Source organism: Opisthorchis viverrini, assembly GCF_000715545.1.
Source record: "Opisthorchis viverrini unplaced genomic scaffold opera_v5_39, whole genome shotgun sequence".
In the NCBI taxonomy this organism is placed as follows: domain Eukaryota; kingdom Metazoa; phylum Platyhelminthes; class Trematoda; order Opisthorchiida; family Opisthorchiidae; genus Opisthorchis; species Opisthorchis viverrini.
The window spans coordinates 181,169-204,193 of record NW_008751696.1 but is presented as its reverse complement, the minus strand read 5'-3'; the positions used below and the strand labels follow the sequence as shown (position 1 = coordinate 204,193).

At 45.9% G+C, this 23,025-nt stretch overlaps 1 protein-coding gene across 1 annotated transcript in view; it reads left to right on the top strand.

Annotated features, from left to right (window-relative positions):
• Positions 1-4,960: 4,960 nt before the first annotated feature.
• The window catches only part of T265_13137 (hypothetical protein), a gene marked incomplete at both ends in the record, with an annotated part of 24,275 nt that continues 6,210 nt past the window's right edge, over positions 4,961-23,025 (top strand). Inside the window, 6 exons of the mRNA XM_009167388.1 lie at positions 4,961-5,007; positions 7,880-8,187; positions 8,443-8,890; positions 14,468-14,597; positions 16,549-16,768; positions 19,018-19,181. Of these exons, the coding sequence (XP_009165652.1) occupies positions 4,961-5,007; positions 7,880-8,187; positions 8,443-8,890; positions 14,468-14,597; positions 16,549-16,768; positions 19,018-19,181 (1,317 nt within the window). The remainder of the gene's footprint in view (positions 5,008-7,879; positions 8,188-8,442; positions 8,891-14,467; positions 14,598-16,548; positions 16,769-19,017; positions 19,182-23,025) is intronic.

The window sequence follows — 23,025 nt, the reverse complement described above, 5'->3', positions numbered from 1 at the left end:
GGTCGACCGTAAAATCTGTACACTTCGACCGCCACAAGGTTGACCGTGACCGCCGGCACATCGTTCCGTACAGCCGAAACACTTTTTGATTGCCAGTTAACTGACCTTATATACCCCAGGGCCCATTAGGAATAAATAAAATAGCACTGCTAAATCTACGAGATCCTTTCAAAACTAAAGCTTTCAACATCCGTGCCCTATGTCAAATTGATAAAATTACAATGCTTACCAAGGCTTTGTACTTGCACAAAATTGATGTATACTGTGTCTTTGAAACACGCATAAAAGACTCAAGTATGGTCATATATCCCAAAATGGCAAGAGCGAACTTAGCTCTTTCACATTTCCGTGTTTCCGGCGATCCAAAGCGACGACTCATGTATTATATCGCGCGGGAGTTGCATTCAGCCCCAGAACTGAACACGCTTTTCTGGATTGATTGCACAGTCGTTTTTGCGCAATCCGGTTATCCAACTCAATCAAGCCTAATGTCTTTTAGCCTGAAAAATGGTGCGTGTCTGTAGTGTCGGCTTATGCCCACACGGACTGCAGTTCTGATGGCGAGAAGAATACTTTCTATCGTCTGTTATCCCGGCTCATTCGTCAAGCAAGAAGCACTGAAATTGTGATCCGTGCGGGCGATATGAGTGCCAGAGCATGTTGTCTTAGCTCCTTGTAATCACATCTGGGCGATCGCTTTAAAGTCGTGCTCGTCGCGCAGACAGCGGAGAGCGACTCTTCCAATCGTGTACTGAGTATCAGCTGTTTCTGGCCACTACAAACTTTCAGCATAAACACCCGCCTTGCGTAAACTTACAGCCATTACGTGCAAATCAGGCATGGACGCAAATGTATTGTGTGACTGTCAGCCGTTGGTGGAGGGCCAGAGTTCAAGATGGCCGTTCCTTCTTGGGCGCACGAATTCATTCCGGTCACGCTATAGTGCCAGCACGCCTACAGTTTGTTTTCCTTCAGCCCATCTCAAGTCAGCAAGAAAAATGCCAATCCACCATCTTCGTAGAACTAACGTAGCTCACCAGTATCATTCTGAGCTAGCTCAACTGTTCTCTGCTTTAAGGCAACATTACACTTTTATCTGAAATTTGGATAGCATGGTAACATGTGATAGGAGCGATGCTAGTGGCGTTCAATACTCTGTCTGACTCTACGACTCGATGAAATGACCACTGGATGTCATCGAGGTCGCTTGCACTGAGAAGTGCCAGGAAATCCATATTATCGGGCAACCAGAACGATGACTCCCATAAATATCCCAAATACCAAATGGGAAACGCCGTAAGGGAAGATCACGGGCTTTAATAATAAATAATCGTTCAGCTGTAACACCCTTTTGGTGCCTGGCTGCCTTGCCGCGCAAACGAATCAAGAGGGCTGGGATATGAACGCTGTATGAAAGCCACCTTAGCATTATCCGGTCAGCTTCGGCGTCGAAGGTGATCTCTTGTCTTATTCTTTGAAGGTTGGCTGAACACAGGGTAAGACGTATACGTGATGACCAAGCTGGATTCTGTCTTAGTAAAGGATGCATTGATCACATGTTTTCTCTTAAAGATTGTGGAACAGCGACATTTCCTCCAGCAACCAATAATGTTAGTGTTCGTATACTTGAAGCTGCCTTTGACTCTGTGGACCATCAGGTACTGTGGCTGTGTCTAATGTGCAAGGGCACTCAAGTTCTTGATCCTCTGTAAGACACTGTTCTCCAGCTCCCGAGTGCACATGGAGATATACGGGAAGCTATCATCTCAGTTCACGACATCAAGTGAGCCCTTGTGAGGCAAAGTCGTCCTCTTTCAATTTTTCTCTCCAACTTCACCATTGTGTACGACGACATAGCTCTTCCCGGATCTGATGCTAATGTTATGCAGGCGATATCAAATAATGTAAATTATTTCGCCTCACGTTTTCGCGTGCTCTTCACACCTGCAGGTTGTTGCGTGATGCAAGACTGGGTGGACTCGAACCTGAATTTTATCGCGATTGAGGTAGTAGGCACGTTTGTGTACTTTGGTAGCTGCGTCAATCCAGGTGGTCTATCTAAAGACGATATTTCCGCCCTAATTGGGAAGGCGAGAACAGATGTTGACTTGCATCACCTGTAGTGCAGACGTGATACTAGCTTGCCTTGTAAGAGTCAGGCTTACAGTGCTGCAGTGCACTCCATATAGTTATATGGGTTAGAAACCTTACCATCGGTGTTTATGATGAGAAGACCGGATCAGTAATACTGAAGAAATAGTTTTCCACTCCATATAGTTATATGGGTTAGAAACCTTACCATCGGTGTTTATGATGAGAAGACCGGATCAGTAATACTGAAGACGTCGAATAGTTTTCGGAAGAAATAACTTGAAAGATGAACTGACCACTCTACAGGTCGTGCCGTATTGATCACGTAGTCCATATGCCGGTCGACTGACTCTCTCGAACAGCTCTTTTTCACACAACCACGCTGCGGTTGGAAACGGGCCGGGGGGTGTCAAGCAATCAAGAAGTTCGAAATGCGAAAGCCTTACCATTAAACCAATCTGCACTGGTTACTGCCGTCTTCCTAGCTGGGGAGCCCGATGCAGTTCAATTTCGATTCATCAGCTATAAACCGTGTGCCGTAGGCACGTTGGTTCCAGCTGCTACAGTTTCGATCACCGGAAAACGAGAAAGTGGAGCATGCCTTGGAGGCAAAGGCATGTTCAGTTTGTTCAGAAATTGGGTAGCTGCACGCTGAAGGCGATAGCTTTGGTGTACGAGCCCCACTCACTGCGCGATTGGGCCATTTCCGCCAATGCATTAACCACTGGCGATTTGAGTCCCGGGGTCCCTATCCAGGGAGGCGACAGTTGCTCACTCGACTGGTTAGTGTTTCCGTACTTCGTTGCTAGGTCAAACACCGTCCATCTCTCGGTCGCTTCTATTCGGCACCGACGGTCTTCTGGTGTGCGGACTACATATTCTAACCAGCGCAACCTATGAAGCGTGAGTAATTAATCCATCGCGAGAGAGTTCCTTCTTCCCAAGACCATCTGGGGTACCTCAGAATCACTAATTCGATGTTCCCACCAAACCCGACCCTTGCTGCGGAGACACCGATGACCAAACACTGACATGTTCCGTATGTCCTCCGCGCGTAGAGACCGTGTCCCTGATCCATAAAGTAGTATGGATCGCACCACCGCAGTGTAAACTCTTCCCTTGACAGACAAGTTCACGTCACGTCGGCGGCACAGGTGTCGGAGGTTGGCGAAAGCTGCTCTGGCCTTTCCGATTCGAGAACTAATCTCATCTCCAGCTGGTCCACTGAAACTTATACAGCTGTCCAGGTAAACAAACTTATCTACCATGTCGATTAGCTCACGTGCGACCATGAGGTGTGGGTTGTAGTAGCAGTCGAGGAGCTCCATTCGGCTGATATTCTTTTTTCGTTCCGAATCTCCTGCAGTATGGTTTTTAGACTGTTTACCAGGACCTCCCCACATTTGAAGAGCGCAGGGTGTAGACCATCCAGGTCAGGGCCTTATCGCGCTTCAGGATTGAAACCTCACGCTGGATTTTGATTGCTGATGGTATGCACTGGTTACTGCCGTCTTCCTAGCTGGGGAGCCCGATGCAGTTCAATTTCGATTCATCAGCTATAAACCGTGTGCCGTAGGCACGTTGGTTCCAGCTGCTACAGTTTCGATCACCGGAAAACGAGAAAGTGGAGCATGCCTTGGAGGCAAAGGCATGTTCAGTTTGTTCAGAAATTGGGTAGCTGCACGCTGAAGGCGATAGCTTTGGTGTACGAGCCCCACTCACTGCGCGATTGGGCCATTTCCGCCAATGCATTAACCACTGGCGATTTGAGTCCCGGGGTCCCTATCCAGGGAGGCGACAGTTGCTCACTCGACTGGTTAGTGTTTCCGTACTTCGTTGCTAGGTCAAACACCGTCCATCTCTCGGTCGCTTCTATTCGGCACCGACGGTCTTCTGGTGTGCGGACTACATATTCTAACCAGCGCAACCTATGAAGCGTGAGTAATTAATCCATCGCGAGAGAGTTCCTTCTTCCCAAGACCATCTGGGGTACCTCAGAATCACTAATTCGATGTTCCCACCAAACCCGACCCTTGCTGCGGAGACACCGATGACCAAACACTGACATGTTCCGTATGTCCTCCGCGCGTAGAGACCGTGTCCCTGATCCATAAAGTAGTATGGATCGCACCACCGCAGTGTAAACTCTTCCCTTGACAGACAAGTTCACGTCACGTCGGCGGCACAGGTGTCGGAGGTTGGCGAAAGCTGCTCTGGCCTTTCCGATTCGAGAACTAATCTCATCTCCAGCTGGTCCACTGAAACTTATACAGCTGTCCAGGTAAACAAACTTATCTACCATGTCGATTAGCTCACGTGCGACCATGAGGTGTGGGTTGTAGTAGCAGTCGAGGAGCTCCATTCGGCTGATATTCTTTTTTCGTTCCGAATCTCCTGCAGTATGGTTTTTAGACTGTTTACCAGGACCTCCCCACATTTGAAGAGCGCAGGGTGTAGACCATCCAGGTCAGGGCCTTATCGCGCTTCAGGATTGAAACCTCACGCTGGATTTTGGTTGCTGATGGTGGGTTGATGCTAATGTTCCACTCTGGTCCGCTTGTTTCTTCCAGCGGTTTTGTTGAAGGGACCAGGTGAACTGTTATTTGAAGTGCTCGGCCCACCGCTCAAAACGGCGATTGTGGGAGTGAATTGCTGTTCCGTCTTCTTCGCATATTGTCTCACTGACACCTGCCTTCTTTCGCCCGTTGATCGGATCAGTTGAAACAGGGCGCGGCTGTTGCCTGCAGCGAAGGCCCTCTCCATCTCCTGGGCCTTCGAAATCCACGAGCGTTCTCTGTCATTCTTTAAGTTCCTGATTATCCGGTGTTTGAGGGATCTGCGTGCGCCAACATAGTCACTAGTTGCTAGAATGGCCTTTATGGCAGTAATAAGATCTGCTGATCTCGAAGATAACCAGTGTTCACTGAGTCGAGTCAGATGGATTGGACAAACAGTTCTAAAAGCTGAAGGCATTGCTTCTTTAACTCGCTTCCATTCATCCTCCAAGCATTCGTCGTTTACATGACTGTACGTTTCTCGTAGCTTTCTAGCCGGATCAACTCGATACTTTTCAGCCACTGAAAACTTGTCCAATTTGATTAGCAGAGCTGCTCTCTTTCGGCACTCGTCGTGCTGGTGGAAAGCGAAAGACTAAGCGGGGCCGCACGATGTCGTGATCAGAGTCAAGTTGCGTACCTTAGAAGGAACGACAATCCTTAACTGAGGCTCTCGTCTCACCCGTCACGATTACTATATCTGTCCGACCGAGGTAGTCGTGACAGATCTTGATAAAACTCCTTCTCAGTCTCAGAACTGCTATCTGTTGGGGCTGATATGACTGATAGGATGAACAAACACCGTTTACCGCATCGACCTGCATTAATCTTAATTGAGACAGACAAGCGCAAAGGCGACTGTTCACTAGAATCCAGTCCAGTAAGGCAGAGTGCAACTCCTACACCATAGATATCACGAGCGATTGCTTCAGGGTCACGGGATGTTCGAAGACATCGGTAGAGAGGGAAAGTAAGGTTTCAGCAAGGGATGTCTGTTGTACATCGAGTACGGACATTGAACGCTGCAACGTGGTTCAGATCTTTTGAGGTTAGTAGGTGACTCTTTTTGTTCATTTTTCTGGGTGTTAGTTGAAACACGAAATAGTGGCTGGGGGAAACCGATGCAAGACACTTCAGTGAGTAAGGGCACGGCGCATGGATAGAGTCTATAAAGTAAGCTTGATCACTACCGCCCAGGACACTTTTCCTTGACGAGATGTTCAGAGCTTTTTATTTTAATGCTGTCAGAAGGCACCTACTTCTTGATTGTTCTTTATGGACGAAGGTCTTCTGCGCACCTAGTCCATATCTCTCTTGCTTTCGACTCCACGAAGGCTTTCGTCGCACATTGTTTGGTGATCTTAACTGGTGTGTTGCTGTCAATGATAGTGTCGGTGAACTAACTGCGTACTGCTATGCTACCAACATGACCTACACGGAGGTAGGCTAGGATGGAATTGTCTTTTCGGATCTTCGCTGTCTTGGAGTACCTGAACCCTCGGCTGATCGTTAGGAAACTGAGATCGAAAATATCGATGATTAGCTTACATTTGGAATACTCACCAGATACATATGGATTAATTAGTGTCTGCAAGTGGATGCAAAGTTGCCGTGTTGTCCACAATTCTTTGTGGCCACGATTCATGCATAGCATACCGACTTCATATGCGAATCAATTCCATGTGTGTTGTCCTTCAAAGGTTATGCGCATCTGTTGTTTGGATCGGGTTACGAATGCTCCATTTCTTCAGAAAGCAAAGACTTGTGAGCATAAAAACTTTCTGATCCACAAGCGTGCGAAATGTATGACTTTAGGTAGCATTTTGTGCTCTGTGGGCATTTGGAGAATGAATCACGAGGCTGAGGAAAGCGAAAACAGACCTCGTATGAGCTTAGGAATGTTATTTCGACGTTATCTCATGGGGCACGCGGGTGACGGTAGGCCATTCATACAGGATAACATATTTCGGGATTATTTGTTTTGATGCTGGAACGTAAATCGCCTATTTGTAGACGGCTCACATGAACATCTCAGCGTCAGTGTACTTATTAGGATTGCCCAAACTACATACTCCTCCTCATGGATGGTTCGGAATTTCAGAACACCGACTTTCCCTCGACGCATCAGTCGCTAAGCGCCGGTGGGTAAGTTGGAACAAGTATACAATGATTCCTAAAAGCAAAAACATTTCCATCGTTTCAGAAGAGCTTGGTAAACAATCGGTAGTTTTCTATTTGGGCAACGTTTCGCTTTTGACACAAAAGCTTCATCAGGCCACCAAATCGGCCAGGTTATAGGGTAGACGGTGAACTAAGTCCTCTTCAGATTACCATACTAGACCAGTGTTGAGTTTCAATTAGCGGCCCTTATTGGGTAATTTGGTTGTCAAAATCTTGCGTTGATGGATTGGGGTAGTTAGAACTAATTCTGATCAGGTTTGTTTGGTTAATCTTCTACTTCAGGGTACCTCAATTGATGACTCACTTCGGGTGCCAGTGGTAGATTTTCCTTGGTCTTTGTGGGGTTGTGAGTGCTGTGACAATTTAGTTTGGGGGGAGTGAGGTTAAATGGAGTTCAGATGATGACCTACCCCGTCTGATAACCGCACACCAACACGTGTCAGCTCGACTGATCCAAAATCGTTCTCCACACGCTTGCCAGTTCCACACCCTCTATTCTGTTAACGCTGGTGCGCTTGGCGATTTCTACCACCTCGGCTATCAATCTCTGTGACGTGGACCGTAATCCTGTCTTTAAAACCGTAACATTTTCTAAATCTGCAACGATGACTTCGCAACCGGTTCCAAACTTTTTTCCAATTGACTGAAAAACGTTTCTGCTTCACCTGTACTGCCTGTTTATCTTTTATGAATGAAATAGTACAACCCCCCGGTGTGTATGTGTGTGTGGTTTCATTATATTTTACTGAGGAAGTGCAGTGTCCTGCTGCAGCTTGAGGGATTTGATGGATGGTACCAGTATCCCTTTGCCTACTGCTGTGTCAGTGTTGATTTAAGTGGCAACGTACTTAGGTTGGATTTCTATAGGTCCGTGCTATTTCGCTTCCTCCGATTCACAGCGGACTCATTACATGATACACTAGCAGATCCCGCTTCGCGAAAATCGCAGGCGTCCAATGATACAACCACTGTTGACATGTGAGTGCCTACCGGAGGCCAACTAACTAATAATAATAAATAATAATCGTTCGGCTGTAATCTTTCGATGCTAGCTGCCGGCTGAACAGTTCAGCTGGAGCACTCTTTCGATGCCTAGCTGCCGTGCCACCTGAAGCAAGCACGAGGGCTGGGATACTGCCAGGTCGCCCAGGCCTAGACAGGGGAAGTCGAGTGGCAGAGGTCGGGTTCGAACCACGGACCTTCCTCTCAGTAAATTCGCGCTCTAACCACTTGGGCCATCTCGCCCAACTAACTGTACGACTCCAGATCGGAACGGCCACTTCTGACAAGCTTTCCGGGTGTTGGATTCCAGGTCGCAGTGTAAGTGATTTCTATCTGTTCTGCAACTGTACATGGAATGGTTTGTAGTTATTTTTGCCGTGCAATTCTGTCAGCGCACAATCCTGTTATTCCAATTTCAGATGCCATGCTTGCATGGAAACCTCCCTATCTCGCGTTAAATATGTACCTTCGTGGTCGACTACCCGGACTCTGTCAACTTCGTCACACACGTTCTCCTGAGTAAGTTTGAATCGGACTGTTTTGTATTTTAGACTGTTGAGGCGGGCACTTAGTCATATGCTACTGGGATTGGAAACCAGTTGTGATGATACAGGCGTTGCTTTAGTCAGTACCAGAGACGGTAGCATTGTGCATGAACATGTGGCTTCTCAAACGCGATTGAGTGTCATGCATGTTTCGTGCCTTTATTTTGACGTTCTCTGTAGGCTAGGAGGTGTGCTGCCTACTGTCGCTCGAGAGTTTCACAAAACAGCCATTGAGCACCTCACATCCTCTGCTCTAGCCAACTCGGGTGTTGGATGGAAGGTGAATCCTGTTATTCAACTTCATCAACGTCGCGTAGGACATAGATGGTATTGCGGTCACCGTGAAACCTGGTATGCCAATGTCTCTCAAAGTTGGGGTTACGTATGCAAAGCAGTTGGCCGAACTCTATGGGTTGGAGTCCCTTTTTTCTCAATAACCTTCATTTTCAGAAAACCTTTAATTCCAATCCACCACATGGAAGCGCATGCTCTCACAGCGATGCTAACTTATCCATCGTAGGTTCACATTCTATACTCTTTCATCTTTCAGCAGCTGTGAGCTACTTTTCTTGCCTTCACTAATTCCGTGCGACCCCGTACGTTAGTTACTTGGTAATTGTTCCTCGAATCCCAATCCCCCTAGGAAAGTTACCTCGCTTTAAGGGCTCTCGGGAAGCTCTGAGTTTTTTAAGTTCAATCTCGCCCGGTCCAGTGCAACATTTACACGCACAGACGAACGTGAGCCTTCGTATAACATTCCCGCTGGAGTGAGATGAGGGAATGGATTGTACTGGTTAGCCGATTAGTGTTCAACTACAACATTGGTTTCTATCCCCGGCTTGCAACGTGAACGTTTTAGTCTCAGGTCACATGGCGTGTTTAAAGGTGCCCGCAACTGAATATGTTAGACAAATACTTGGTTGCTGATATTTGGTTTCGTTCATGGCTGACAGTGTAAACAGAGACTGCCGCCGGTCGCCAAAACTTGGAACGCTAGGTTTTACGATTAAAAGGATTTAGTTGAATACTATTTCAATTCAAGTCGAGCCTGACAAAGCTCTATTTACAATGAGGTGAATGTTCAGCATACTATTACGGAATTACTTGAAGATGTTGCAAACATACATGTCGATTCACCACTACAACCACGCTATATTTTTGTCACGTTTGTGGGTGATACGGCGAACAATCCGTCAACTGCACAGTCTGAACTACATCCATGCTGTTGCTGATGATACAACAGGAACCAGTAGTCAAACGCCTGGGTTGAGTATTACATCATTCTCACTGTTCTTGTCTATCATTCGGTCAGCTCGGTTTGAGCTTTCACGGTTCCCGAATCACTGCCTCTTTCTGCCTTGAGGCATTTCGCTCTGTGGAATCTGATAAGTTCCCACTAGCATTTTTACACAGTCCTTTTATTAGATTAAATGGACTTGCTGGAGAACAAGAAAATGTTTCAAATAACTGGAATCGATCCACCATAGTGTCTTTGATAAAAACCCATGGCCGCTGTAAGCTTGGTTGTAGTCTTAGACAAGGTATAAGTCAATGTTAGCCGTCATTGGCTTTCGGTTCTCGACTTCGTCACTTTAAAGAAACTGCACGAAAGGTAAACTAAGTTTAAATTGGGTAGATAGTTCAGTATCAATAGCCCGATCCAGAATTTTTTTGCACTATGTTAGATGGACTGCCTCCCAAGGTTAGTGCCTTTAAGGAGAGAGTAGTCTGGCCACTCATATTGAATTGTACCTCTTGTGTACAATCCATTTTCAAGCCCACGACCTTGGTTTCGCAGCCAGTATAACAACCTTCTTCCTCTGCTGTAAAAACGACGAACGTTTCGTGCAGCTTCGGCCACAGTTTCATTCACCGATGATCTGAGGAGATATGGGTAAATAGTATTGGAGACAGTAGCTGATATAATTTACCCAGAATTTAGACAGCCGTGGAAGTGACTTTTGTGCGTGAAAGAAGTGCGTATGATCAGTCTGGTTTTGTCTGGTAAACCATCGCGCCGAATATCGATGTTTTCAGTCAGAAATCTGACCTGAACGGCTTTTTTATGTACATTGTGCTCAAGCGACCTGTAGTTACTACATATGGCTGGTGTGATGGCCAAGGTGAATTTACTGGCCGGAAGGTTCGTGGTCCGAACTCGACCTCTGCATCTCGATCCTGTCTAGGCTCCGGTAAACTGGCAGTATTCCGTTTTTTGTGCTTGCTTAGGATGGCGTGGTAGCTAAGCACCAAAAGGATGTTTTAGCTGAACGATTATCTTTATTTATTATCTTCGTGGCTGACTTAGGAGCCTACGTTGTCTTGCAAGAAAAAGATGTTGAAGAATCATTTGTCCGTCTAGTTCTAGATGTGAATTTTGAATTTCAAACAGGTTTCAGTATTCTGCATAGTACCTCCTGTTGCGCCTGCTCACTCAGCGGCGGATCAAGCTGCACAGAAATTAACACGAAACTAAGTCATTTCACGGGTGCGAACAGCAATCTGTCGTAGGAATCACATCCAACCGAGGAAAACGCACGGTATGACGCATGCAAATTCCTCAAATGCCAAATGAGGAACACCCTAAGGAAAGATCGAGAGCTTTGATTGACATCGAAAGCTCATGAGATGCAGAAGGTTTTTGTTCATGGAAAGAGCTCGAGATAGCTCAGTGGTTAGAGTGCCAGCTTACGAGCCGAAAGGTCCGTCCAACCCCCGGCGTCTCTTGTCTGGGCTTTGGCAACCTGTCAGTATCCCAACCCTCATGCCTTTTTACGTTGACACGGCAACCAGGCACCGAAAGGATGCCATAACTGAAAGAGCGTTACCGGAAACAGCAGTGCCTTATATCAGTTAATACGATCTACTGGCCAGGCGCAAACAATGAAACGAGAGTGAAAAAAGACGGCTGATTGATCCCCTCGCAAAAATGATGAGTATAAAGATGAGCCGAACACTACGAAAAACAACTGGCCTGGCCTCCTGCAGCACAGCCCTTGAAGCCTGCATACGGGCAAATGGAGTCTAAACCTTATTCACCCTCCAGAAGAAGAAATTAATTACGGAATAACTATTCTTAAACGTGAAAATGTACCATGTCCAGACGGTCTGTATTCATCCCTCTTCAAAGAAGACAGAGAAACCCCGGCGACCCTTCTGGCAAAATTCATTGATGCGGAATGGATTGAGGGGAAATTGTCTGTGGAATTTGGCACGTCAGAAATATTTAGGAAGGTTACACGGACGCTGTATGAAAGGCACCTTGGCATTATCCGGTCAGCTTTGGTATCGAAGGTGATCTCTTGTCTTATTCTTTGAAGGTTGGCAGAACGCCGGGTGTGACGGATGCAACATAGCCTTTAAAGATGGTGCTTACGGACGAGTGGAATGTAAACTTTAATCCCCGGTCAAGGATCTTACAAAACTCAGTGGTGCTTAATGTGCTGAAGAGAAGGTGCCTGCAGAATGGGGCATCTCGATGGTGTTCCTATTTCAAAGGGGTACGCGGATACTGTGTGTTGTATCAGCCTGGTAGCTGCAGCATCGAAGATACTCTTTGATCTTATCGTTCGAAGGTTAACTGAACATTGGGAGAGGCAGATCCGTGAACACCAAGCTGGGTTCCTTCGTGTTGGAGGACTTATTGATCACGTCATCTTCCGACTGATTCTGGAACAGCGCCCAACAGTGGTTGTGCTCCTTGACCTGAAAGCTGCCTTTGACTCTGTAGACCGTCTGGTACTATGGCAGTATCTGTGGCCCAAAGTTATCCTCCATGAATTCTTGACCCGCATGCGCACTCTGCGCCAAGTTCCACGGTTTTGCGTTGATCTACGGGAAGCTCTCGCATGGGTTCACCACAACAAATGGTGCCTTTCCCTTTCAACTTCGTCATTGATACGATTATTGAATGCTCACCATCAGCCTTTAATGCATGTGCGGTAGAAGTTCTCCTAGAGCATTCACTCACAGTCATCAGGTACCCAGACGACACAGCTGTTCTTAGATCAGACACCATCGTAATGCAAACGAAATTAAGTAATCTAATTAATTCTGCCTCACGGTTTGGCATGTGCTTCACACCTGCAATGTGTAATGTACCACTGTAAGATCGGGTGGGCTCGAATCCCGAACTCATGCTTACCGGTGTGTTGATTGAGTTAGTAGACAAATTTATCTACCTGGACAGTTGTGTCAGTCCGCGTGGTCTCGCAAAATATGATAAACCCACCCCGATTGGGAAGGTGAGAGCAGGTTTTGTGGACCTGCACTACCTGTGGCGTACGTGTGACATCAGTTTATCCTTAAAGGGTCGAGTGCACAATGCTGCGGTGCGCTCCATGTTACTATATGGATCAGAAACCCGGCCGCTGCTGGCCGAGGACGTCAGAAGACTTTCAGTGTTTGACCATCTATGTCTTCGGAGCGTTGTCCGAGTCTGCTGGGAATATCGGATCAGTAGTGCTGAAGTACGTCAAATAGTTTTCTGAAGAGATGTCTCAGTGGTTAGAGTGCGAATTTACTGACCGGAAGGTCCGTGGTTTGAACCCAGCCTCTTCCTCTCATTTTCTGCCTGGTCTTGGGCAACCTGGCAGTATCCCAGCCCTCATGATTCCTCCGGGTGGCATGACAGCTAGGCACTGAAAGTGCGTTACAGTTGAACGATTTTTTTCTGAAGAAAATACTCGCGCACGACTGATGGACTGATCACATCGCACAGGTGGTGCTGGTTTCGGCACTTTCTCCACGTACCAGTCGACTGGCTTCCTCGAAGGAATCTTTCCGCACAACCTCGTAAAGGTTGGAAGCGAACCATGTGAAGTCAAACAATGACTTAGAATTAAACTTTGGAAGCCATTACCGTCAAACTCGGCTGCGCTGGTCATTACCATCTCCCAGGATGGGGACCCTCAGACGGTACACGTGGATGGTTAGGGACATGGCCTTGTCATGCTCTCAGTGGCGCTCTTCCATCCAAGCTGTTGCCTTATACGCGTAGCTCCCTTTCCAATCTCTCCGATTAAAAGTTCACATTGAACGCTATACTTATGCATCAATTATATCATCTACTGCTTCCAGTGTGCAGCTATCTGCTCCACCTCTCCAAATCATCGGTGAATGCCATTTTGGCAGTTATAACCACTGTACGACAGGTACGCGGTCATTACCGCTGATGAACACAGTACGGCTTTTGTGGCGACAGGTGGCTTAGACAATGTCTACCGTTGTCTATCGACCTTGTATAGCGTGTTGTTCTCAAGGAGAGCGAAAATTTGTCCCGCCGACTGTTTTGCTCAGTTCTCAGCTATATTTCTTTTATTGTTATTTGACCGTTCTGATTAAGGCCCAAGGGTTTTCATGTCATGATCCTGCTGGTTGCCTTCTTTCAGTCAGGGTTATTTATCAGCGAGTCCTGCTGGTGTGTTATCACCCGTGATAATTGTAGTGCTGAGGCTGTTGTATCTAGCGCAAGTTTATACATGAACACTATTGTCGGTTGTTTAGCATATTCTTCGCTAACGGGTGCTCGCTTACCGAAATCGCTTGTAAAACCCTTCTGCTTATGGAGCGCTATGTCGCGTTTCGTCTGAACTCCACCCAGGTGCACCGGGATTGCGTTTATCCCTAGGCGTGTTGAAGATCCATTGACCACCTAACTTCTATCTACGAGTTCTTGCTATATCAAGCTAGATGTGCCTTAAGCTGGGTACTTTGATATTATGCGTCCAATTACGTCTTAAACACCGCGATCTTTTTTTCAGGCATCAGAAAGTCAATTCTTATAATACGTCCGTCGTGATTGTCATGATACGCATTACTATATGTATTACGCTACTGCGGCTGGTTCAACTCCCTCTTTCGAGCGGTGCTCTGAATTGAGACTGCTGCTGCACAAGTGACTCATTCTACCTGTTTAATGAATTGTGATCACCAGGTCAGAACCGGTGAGCTCTAAAGACAGAAATCTCGTTTCCTTTCTGGGACACTGCATCTAGGTAACATGAACCCTTCATCTAATAACCGGAAGTTTACCTATGCATTTACGCTTGGGAGATTGCGCTCCATAGTCAGCTCATGTTTTTTTTGTCCCAGGCTCACATTCCCTTATCTAGTGCTACTGCTCAGTGGAGGTCATGCTTTGTTAGCACTGGCCCGAGGTTTGGAGGATTTCGTTGTACTGGGCACGGCTTTGGATGCGTCGCCTGGAGAGGTGCTTGACAAGGTGGGTTCGGTACTATTTGATGTTTTATTTCAACATACGTAGGATGTTAATTAGGGTGCGAACTGTATCTGAACACATTGTTACTATAGTTCTTCATGAAATATGTACACACCAGGCCTGGCCAATTAGCCATGTTCTTCAGGCAATTGGGGGTGGGTGGTTTCACCTACATATGGAATATTGATGACTTCATGTTGCTAGCTGATATAGTGCTGACCCTGGCAACCTGCATAGACGTCTCCTGTTTCATATCGCCGGACAGTCCGTGTTCTATTTTTTGAAGATTGTTTACCTGTTTACAAGTAGGACAAGAATGGCCACTTCTCAACCCTAACTTCTTGTTTCTACTTCCAGGAGCGCTATGTCTTGAATTCATTCATTTGGTGGTAAAGCCCAAAGGCTTCCATTGGATTATTCAGTCTTTGAGTAACCCTGGATTACCATGAATTACCACTAAAAGATCTTAAGCAAATGTGGTAGGTTAGCACTGTTCAGTGCACATGTAGAATCCAGCGGAATATGAAGGATCACAAAGAGCCAGTTTTCTCTGCTGTTTTGCTCTACTTGTCGAATATACAAAGGAGATCGGTAAAGGCATCTGTATTGTAGGCACTGGACAGCTGGGACAGAACGGTTGGCATGGATAAGAGTACCGTAATAACGGGGGCTGAACAACAAGACCAGGAAGTTTGGTTCTCGAAAAACCCAGACCATATAAAGAAACAACAGGGATTATCGATCAATAACAGCAATCGTGGCACGTTTTAGCGTTGTAGAGAACTGCGGTAGACGGTCAATGTAGCAGTTCCGCTGCAGTAAGCGTTATGTCAGCTCATGGATTCGAGCCTACGGCAAAACGTAGTATACAGGAGGATCAAAGGACGGAAATGGTCTGTGGAAGTCGTAAGATCACTAGAGGAAACAGTACCAGAAGAAACTCAGCCAACAAACAAAAGGGCGCACGTAATGCAGAGCAAACACCAACCTAATAGACAAATCATGTTTGATTAAACGATAGACGATAGTTCAAGCGATGCATCTTAAGCATTCTCCCAACTCATGCGTGCATTGTACTGGTGTATCTTCTATTCCCTTCGTGTGATTCTTGTTTTGACTAGTCTTCACCTAGTCTTCGTCACTAGCATCATTATCGTTATCATGGACATCAACACCAGCCTAAACACTGTTGTTTCTTTGATTTATAGCCATATTTTTTATAATATATATAATATGCAGGTATTCAGACTAGTTGGTTAGTCGCTCAGTTGTAACACCTTTTTGGTGCACAGCTGCCATTCCGCCCGAAGAAAGCACGAGGTCTGAGATAATGTCAGGTCGCCCAAGCCTATACAAGAGCAATCAGGATGCCCGGGACCAACTTCTGGTCAATAAGTTCGCACGCTAACAACTGAGCCACTTCGAGCTTATTTGAATTATCTGGAATAGAGATGTGTGCACATGGTGTGGATGTATATGCCTAGTTAAAACCCGAAACAGTAAAGAACCAGCACAGTTGTAAGGCCAGAGCTCCGTTTCCATTTTAGAGTGGGAATTCGGAGGCACTTATGTCTCTAAATATCGGACCAAATAACCTGGATAGAGACTGGAAAATATCATCAGCAGGTTCATCCTACGACGTGTCCATGTGGGTGCAAGATGACTTGTAGGTACCTCACTTTGGAAAGTATCTCTTCGTGACTATCACCATACTTGTCAGCCCAATCTGTACCTGTTACTTTAGATGAAACCCTTCTCATTAGTTGATAGTTTAGCTCGTGACCAAGCTACTTGAGGTATTTTTTTGTATCCATCCTTCACTCTAACCACTCACTTATGGTGTAACCGAACACGTTTTATGATCAGTCATCAAACGTAACCTGAGCACTCAGTTGGTCAAATGTTTCTCCTCTACGCTTCTACATTTCATTGGCAATACATTTTTCTCTACTAGCTTGCACGCCGTCTAAAGTTATCTCGCCTTGGAGATTCTCGTTTGAGTTCCGTGAGTGGAGGTCGGGCTGTTGAACTACTTGCTGCCGAGCACAAAGCCAGTTCTCCGCTGTTCGAAATACCTCTTCCTCGTTCACAATCTCGAGACTGTGACCTTTCATTCACTGGCATTCAACTCAATTTTGAAAGGCTAATCAGCAGATTGGAGGAAGAATTGGTAGGTACGATCATACCACCTCAAACTAAATTTCACGTATTTCATTTTCCACAATCGGTTATCAATTTACGGCGTGGTCGTTTTACATCTAACCGCTTACGTTGCCTTCGTGAATGAAGCTATTTCCAAGTTAACCGTTTGTTGGCATTGACAATTACTTTCCCTCTTATAGACCTTACAGCCGTGTGGAGGTGCGGTTTCAATATCTTTTGCACTAGCATTTTTGCTTGTGGTAGACAGCCAATCAAAGTAAAGCGGATTTCGTCAGCCTCCAAGCAAAAGTTTGCAAACTGGGTCCCAATAGCTGTCTATGTTGGTCCATCGACAGTTGACCTTAACGGTCAGTTGATTATTCGCTGCTATGGATCCCGTAAATGGGCCGATTCACATTCACCTACTTGTCTTGTACCCAGCTGTATCAAGGGGTCAGAGTCCTGTATCTTGTTGTATTTGCTTACGCCCGCCTTGAGCAGTTGTCCGTTAATAGATGGCTACCGTAAATCGTGAATACCGCTCTCTAGTAGAACTCCCACTCGTGTCGTCCAAGTAAGAATGGTCATGAAGAGTAACGAAACAGTAGTAAATAGGAGTGTTCAACTATCATGTAATCTTGAGGTTTTGCGGGATAGGTATGTTTTTTCATAGCCACACACTCGTATGGAACGGCCGTGTTCCTGTTCTGGCGTAATTATTCCGGTGAATCCACACCAAAGGGAAGCACTGAACTCGAGTTTCGCTCTTATTAGAGCTCATCAGCAGTGCATATCCAATGACCGTGCCGGGATTTGAACCCCAGACATCTGACATTCGAGGCGAGCGTGTAACCACTACTCCACCAACGCACGTTGGACGCATCTGAACTATCACGTCTGAACAGGCGGACGTGTTCACACTTGAGCGATGTGATTGGTGTGCCCGTTGGAGAACAAGTGTTTGTTGCAAAATGCTCTTCACCGAACCTCATATTCAGTCTACTTCTTATCGTTTTTCCTCGAATTAAACTACAAACAGCATTTACCAGATGACTTTAAGCGTAATGGTTCAAGCTGGACACTGATGTATTGACCACGGAAAATCCCCATTAGTTGCAAGGGTTTTCTCTTTGGAGGATACAAAAAATGTATACTCAGGGCATTCTTTTGATAGGTTACTCATATGAACCTTCAGAAGTTTCATAGCTTTTTCCCGCTTTCCACTGTTTTTAGCAGCTTTTTTAGTGTATTCTATTCAGTACATTTGTTTTTGCGTGACCGAGACAAACTGGTACCACGTGATGATCTTATAAACTATTTTCCAATCTATATCATTTGAGTCATGACGAATGGGCATTTTTCGTGCAACTTAGTTAAATCCTGATGAAGAATTCATGACAATATAGCATTCTGCACGAGGATTCACTGCGTTCAGAACACTTCTCACTATCGGAAATCGACCTATTTTACGTTGTTTAACTCTGTGTTCCAGCTTCACTGTCTTACATCCATACCAAACTGTAACATATCGCAAATTTAGCCGCCGTATGCGTTCCGCACATATGAGTGTCGGCCGAGGCAACTATGGTTCACTCAAGGAGAAACTGCGGCAGTAGTAGTGCGTTTGTGTGACTGGCTATTTAATACGACAGTCGGCTTCTAAATTTGGACTAATAGAGAAATGTATATACATCAAGGAAGCTGCTCTTGGGGAACAAATGCTTTTTTGATGGAGCTTTACACTCTTGTTCTTCTCAGAATGCAATGGAAGTAGCTCCATGCCGCCAAAGTGTTGTTGGCGAATTTCAGGTCGTCCGTTCGTGGTTTTGAAAGCCGTGTTCAACTCTCATCCGTCCGGTTCTTAAGACAGTATCGAGTCGATTGGAACGGAGGTTTCGCACAAAGATACAGACCTTTCCTCTTCCGCTGCCCACTTTGCAGCGAGTTTACGACTCTTCTATACCAAATACTCTTGATCTCTCAACTTGTGGACAAGTTCCTACATAGATACAGTGTTTGCATGTGTCCATAAAACAGACATTTGTGTAACAAGCCTCAGACAGGGTATCCTTTTTCCCTGGGTCCTCTCGTAAATTACTCTTTCGTTATCTTTCACTCTCTGAACATATGACTTTCACTATCTGTTATGTAAGTCCGAACCATGAGTTTGGATTTTGTGGTGGTTTTTAAGCCGTTTTCCTCTTCACTGGATGATGACGTGCCGTCTTTTCTCTGATCAGCTGGGGTTATCTACAGCACATCTTCCATCCTCTTTTACTAGATGTCGACCCCCGTAGCCACAGCATACTTCCTGTCGATTGTCTGGCAACTGTGTGCGCATCCCTTCAGTCTGCCGTAACTCTTTTGATCTGCCGATGTGTTCAACGAGGATTTGAGTTCCTTCGATCAAACGGGTCTGCGGACTTTCCCTGGCCAACAGCATTGGTATGTGGACCGCCTTAAGTTGAATTTGTTGTCACTTATCACTCTTTTAGGAACAGTGAATGATCGGTGTTGGTTTCACCAGTCCTCTCTTATGGGTTTTACTTCCTCACGACACAACTGGGGACGACATGGCTCAACTTGTTAGAGCACGAATTTATTGACCGGAAGGTCCGTGGTCCAACCTCCCCTCTCGACTTTCCCTGTCTAGAACTGGGCAACCTGGCAGTATCCCAGCCCTCGTGCATCCTTTGGGTAGCATGGCAGCTAGGCACCGGAAGGGTGCTACAGCTGAACGATTTTTTAACAACACAACTAAACACCGATATCGATCAGACTAAGTGACTTTACTTATCCGAAACCAGCTACATCGGCCTGACAATCCGTCTTTGGGAAAACAACACAGTCGTTGAAGACGCTTTCAGTAGGCAGCCTAATCTTACTTTGCTTCATCGTTCGATGCAGACATTGCAACTGTCCAGCACAGTTGGTCGGTGGCGGGATTTGTACAGTTGACCACATATGCGGGGAAAGGCCCCGAGCCATCGCAATCAGCGTCATTCTATGGAAGCAGCTCATTTTGACAATAATTTTAAACCTGTTTCAGGTATGATCGTTAGGCTTTGGAGTTCAAATATCTCCATTTTTCTCCTCGCATCCATAAAACTGGAAGGACCGGTAAAAGGTTATCAAACTCGGATTATGGTTTTTAGGCTAATCCCCAAACTACGCCACAGGAGATTCTTCAACCGTACGGATACTCCTCTAGACCAATTGATGCTTGTTCTCACATCTTCCTTCATGTGCTATGTATTCCGAAACACCGTCTATCGAGACGAGAGTTGGCGTTTTTCTTCTTCGTGTCTTCTTCAGAATGGCGCCAATCGCAAGGTGGACAGCGTATGACTTGGCAGAAAGACGTGAAAAAGATACGAAGAATTTAGGTGTTGTTGGTGTTGTAAGCCTTCCAGGATGGAGTCTACGCGACTCCGCCTGTGCCTGGCTAGAGACATTGTAAGACATGGCGGCTGATCAATGTCAGAGGCGTTCGTGCTGTCAGGTTCTTTCCAGATTGTTTGATTGAGCGTTCGGAGGTGCAGACCTCAGAATGCTTGGCATACACCAGCACTAGGTCCCTCCCCTCACCCAATCTTTTTCTCTTCTTTTCACTCTAGGGCTTTAAATATAATTAGACGAACCTCGTGGTTGCACGGCAGTGAAGCATCAGTGTCAATACTGATGCTACCGTCTTTGATGATGATGATCTTGCTTCATTTGACCATTCTATTAAACATAAGAACCGATATAATTGAATAGAGATACTACTGCGATCGGTTAGAGAAGGTAACCATCTCCGATATAAATGTCTTTTGGCGACTGCATTCAGTTAGCCCAGGACTGGGTTGACATAAAAACGAAACGAACTAAATGTATGGTAACCGCAAGTTGCCCAACTCTTCACCTCCGTTTCAGTTGTGTTGTAGCCTTTTGGTGAATTCATCCCTGTTCCTGTTCGCCTTTCCCGCTTTCTGTACATCGGCAGCTGTGGTCACAGGCCGATCCATCGCACCTATTGACTCTATACATGATTCACTGTCGAGCCAGAGCGTGATGCTTGTTTTGTTCGTGTGTTTTCGTTTTTTGCGATGATTCGCTAATAAATGACCTGTTCCCATCGTGCTGCATTCTACGTACGAGACAGGGTAGTGGCGTCAGTTTTCTGCACTATGTCCCTTCAACTGCTCCAGTTCTTCAACCGACATTCGGTATTCGGGCAGTCTAGAAGGCAAATGTCATCAGCTGCAGTTCGGCTAAACCAGTTTCCAATGCTCCACTTGTACGTGCTGGACAACAGTTTGGAACCGCTGTCTTTATGTGGTCACAGAAAGACTAAGGGTATTAGTACTATGTCAACCCTAAACGAGTATTTGGTGGTAATGGATGAACAATAGGGTGTGTGGCTAAGTGCTTATTTACCAGATGTAGTTCTTATCCACTGCGATGAACGGTTGGGGAGAGCAGTTTCATTTCATGGATTTTCTGTTTCGTCTTCAATCGTTCCTAACAAGGTCGAGGGTGCAAATGAGTATATTTATGGAATTTCGTACAGTATGAGTTCAAGTAGAACACAAGAGTGGCGGAAACTCGGGGACTGCGCCTACCAGTAGAGTCCCAAGAACGACAGAACCGGTTGTGGGCTCTCCAAGAGTTTCCAGCAACTTCATGAATGCATTGCGATATCTCTAATATCGTACTTACTGAAATATGAGGTGGCCCGGCGCAGCACATTCATTTGAGGTACATCGTAGACTTGAGATTCATCTAGGTTTCAACTGAGTCTCCCGTTTAACCCGAATTGGCGTGCATATAAGTAGTTGCCGAAGACTGAGGATGTTTCCACGAGTCAGCGGTTAATATATGGTTTCACAGATCACAGGGTCAGGGGTGTCTAGGGGCGCAACCCACTGATTCCCCTACCTAGAATATTGTTTGTGACCTTGTCGTGCAGATATAGATTTCCAAGAGCAAAATTGGGATCATTTTGAGCCCTTCTCGAATGAAAGCCACCATACGCCATCCCACTGATTCCAAATTACCTGATCCAGTTATTCTACCTGTTTGCTTTAGGGTTGCTACTGCTGTTACACGTTTAGTCACTGAGTCAGACTCCGCATCGCCAAACGCACTTAATTTCCCACAGCTTTAAGAAATAGAGCTTTTCTTTTCCACTGGAGATTTCGTCGTGTAAGTGGAGCCAGTCTTTGCTGAAAATCCAAGAATCGTTGTACAGCTGTGCCGTTCTTGTACATTTTACGAAACCCAGAGAAGTTTCGAACCCATGATCTCCTTGTTAGCGGTTTGTTCACTAAACAGTTCGGTCACGAGCGGATGATCAGCGGTGCCACTAACTCGCATTTGGACATGATATGGTGCCACTCATCCTCCAACCGCACAATCCACATCACGTGGTCACGAGTTGACCAGTCCCTCGAGTGTCGACCTCTCAGATGGAGGTTTAACGCACCTGGATTTACTCTTCATCTGAGCTACTTAACGATCGACGCTGTCATTAGAGGAAGTCGAGTGGGTGACGCGCTCAGCTGCGCACTGACGATGTCTCCTCGCCTAGGAATGCTTACAAGTTAATTCCCAAGCTAGTCAAACGAATCAGCGGCCACTTGACCAATCACCAGTAAACGTACTCGAGTTACCATTATTCCGACCCATTAGTCGCGTTGTTGATATTTGCATGATTGGCGATTCGCCTGAGGAACATCTACATAACGTGCACAACATGGTACTTCTACCAAGTGAACTCATTCAAGCCAGCGTGTCCGTATACAACTTGGCCGCGTTAGCAGTGCTTTCGCCCTTCATACATTTTCTTAGTGAGGGTCGAAAGAAAGTTTTGCCTGCATGTGTGGGGCTTTCACAGCACTACCGATTGGCATGCTTATGATGTTTTTTCCAACACTGCTTACGTTTCACTCAAAGAACCAATTTCATGCCTGGGTTCGAACCCGGTGATTTGAAGAGTTTGACAACACATACTTTGTGAATTGGTTTCGGTCTTATGGATATCATGCTGCTTTCATTAGCTCTAACCTGTCGGGGCAAACAGATCAGGTAGGAACAATTAGTACATTTTTTTTCCAAAGCCCCAGTATTGAGGTGCTTGGTCTTAATCTTTGGCTACTAAGATTGTTTGTGGGTATGTATACTTTTGTGAGCTGTCAACCTCATGATATACCTGCACTGAAGTGATTACATCACGTTCTCAGGTAGACAACGTCAAGACGTTGCTGAGTACCGCGTCGGGTAAATAATGAATAATAATAATAATAAA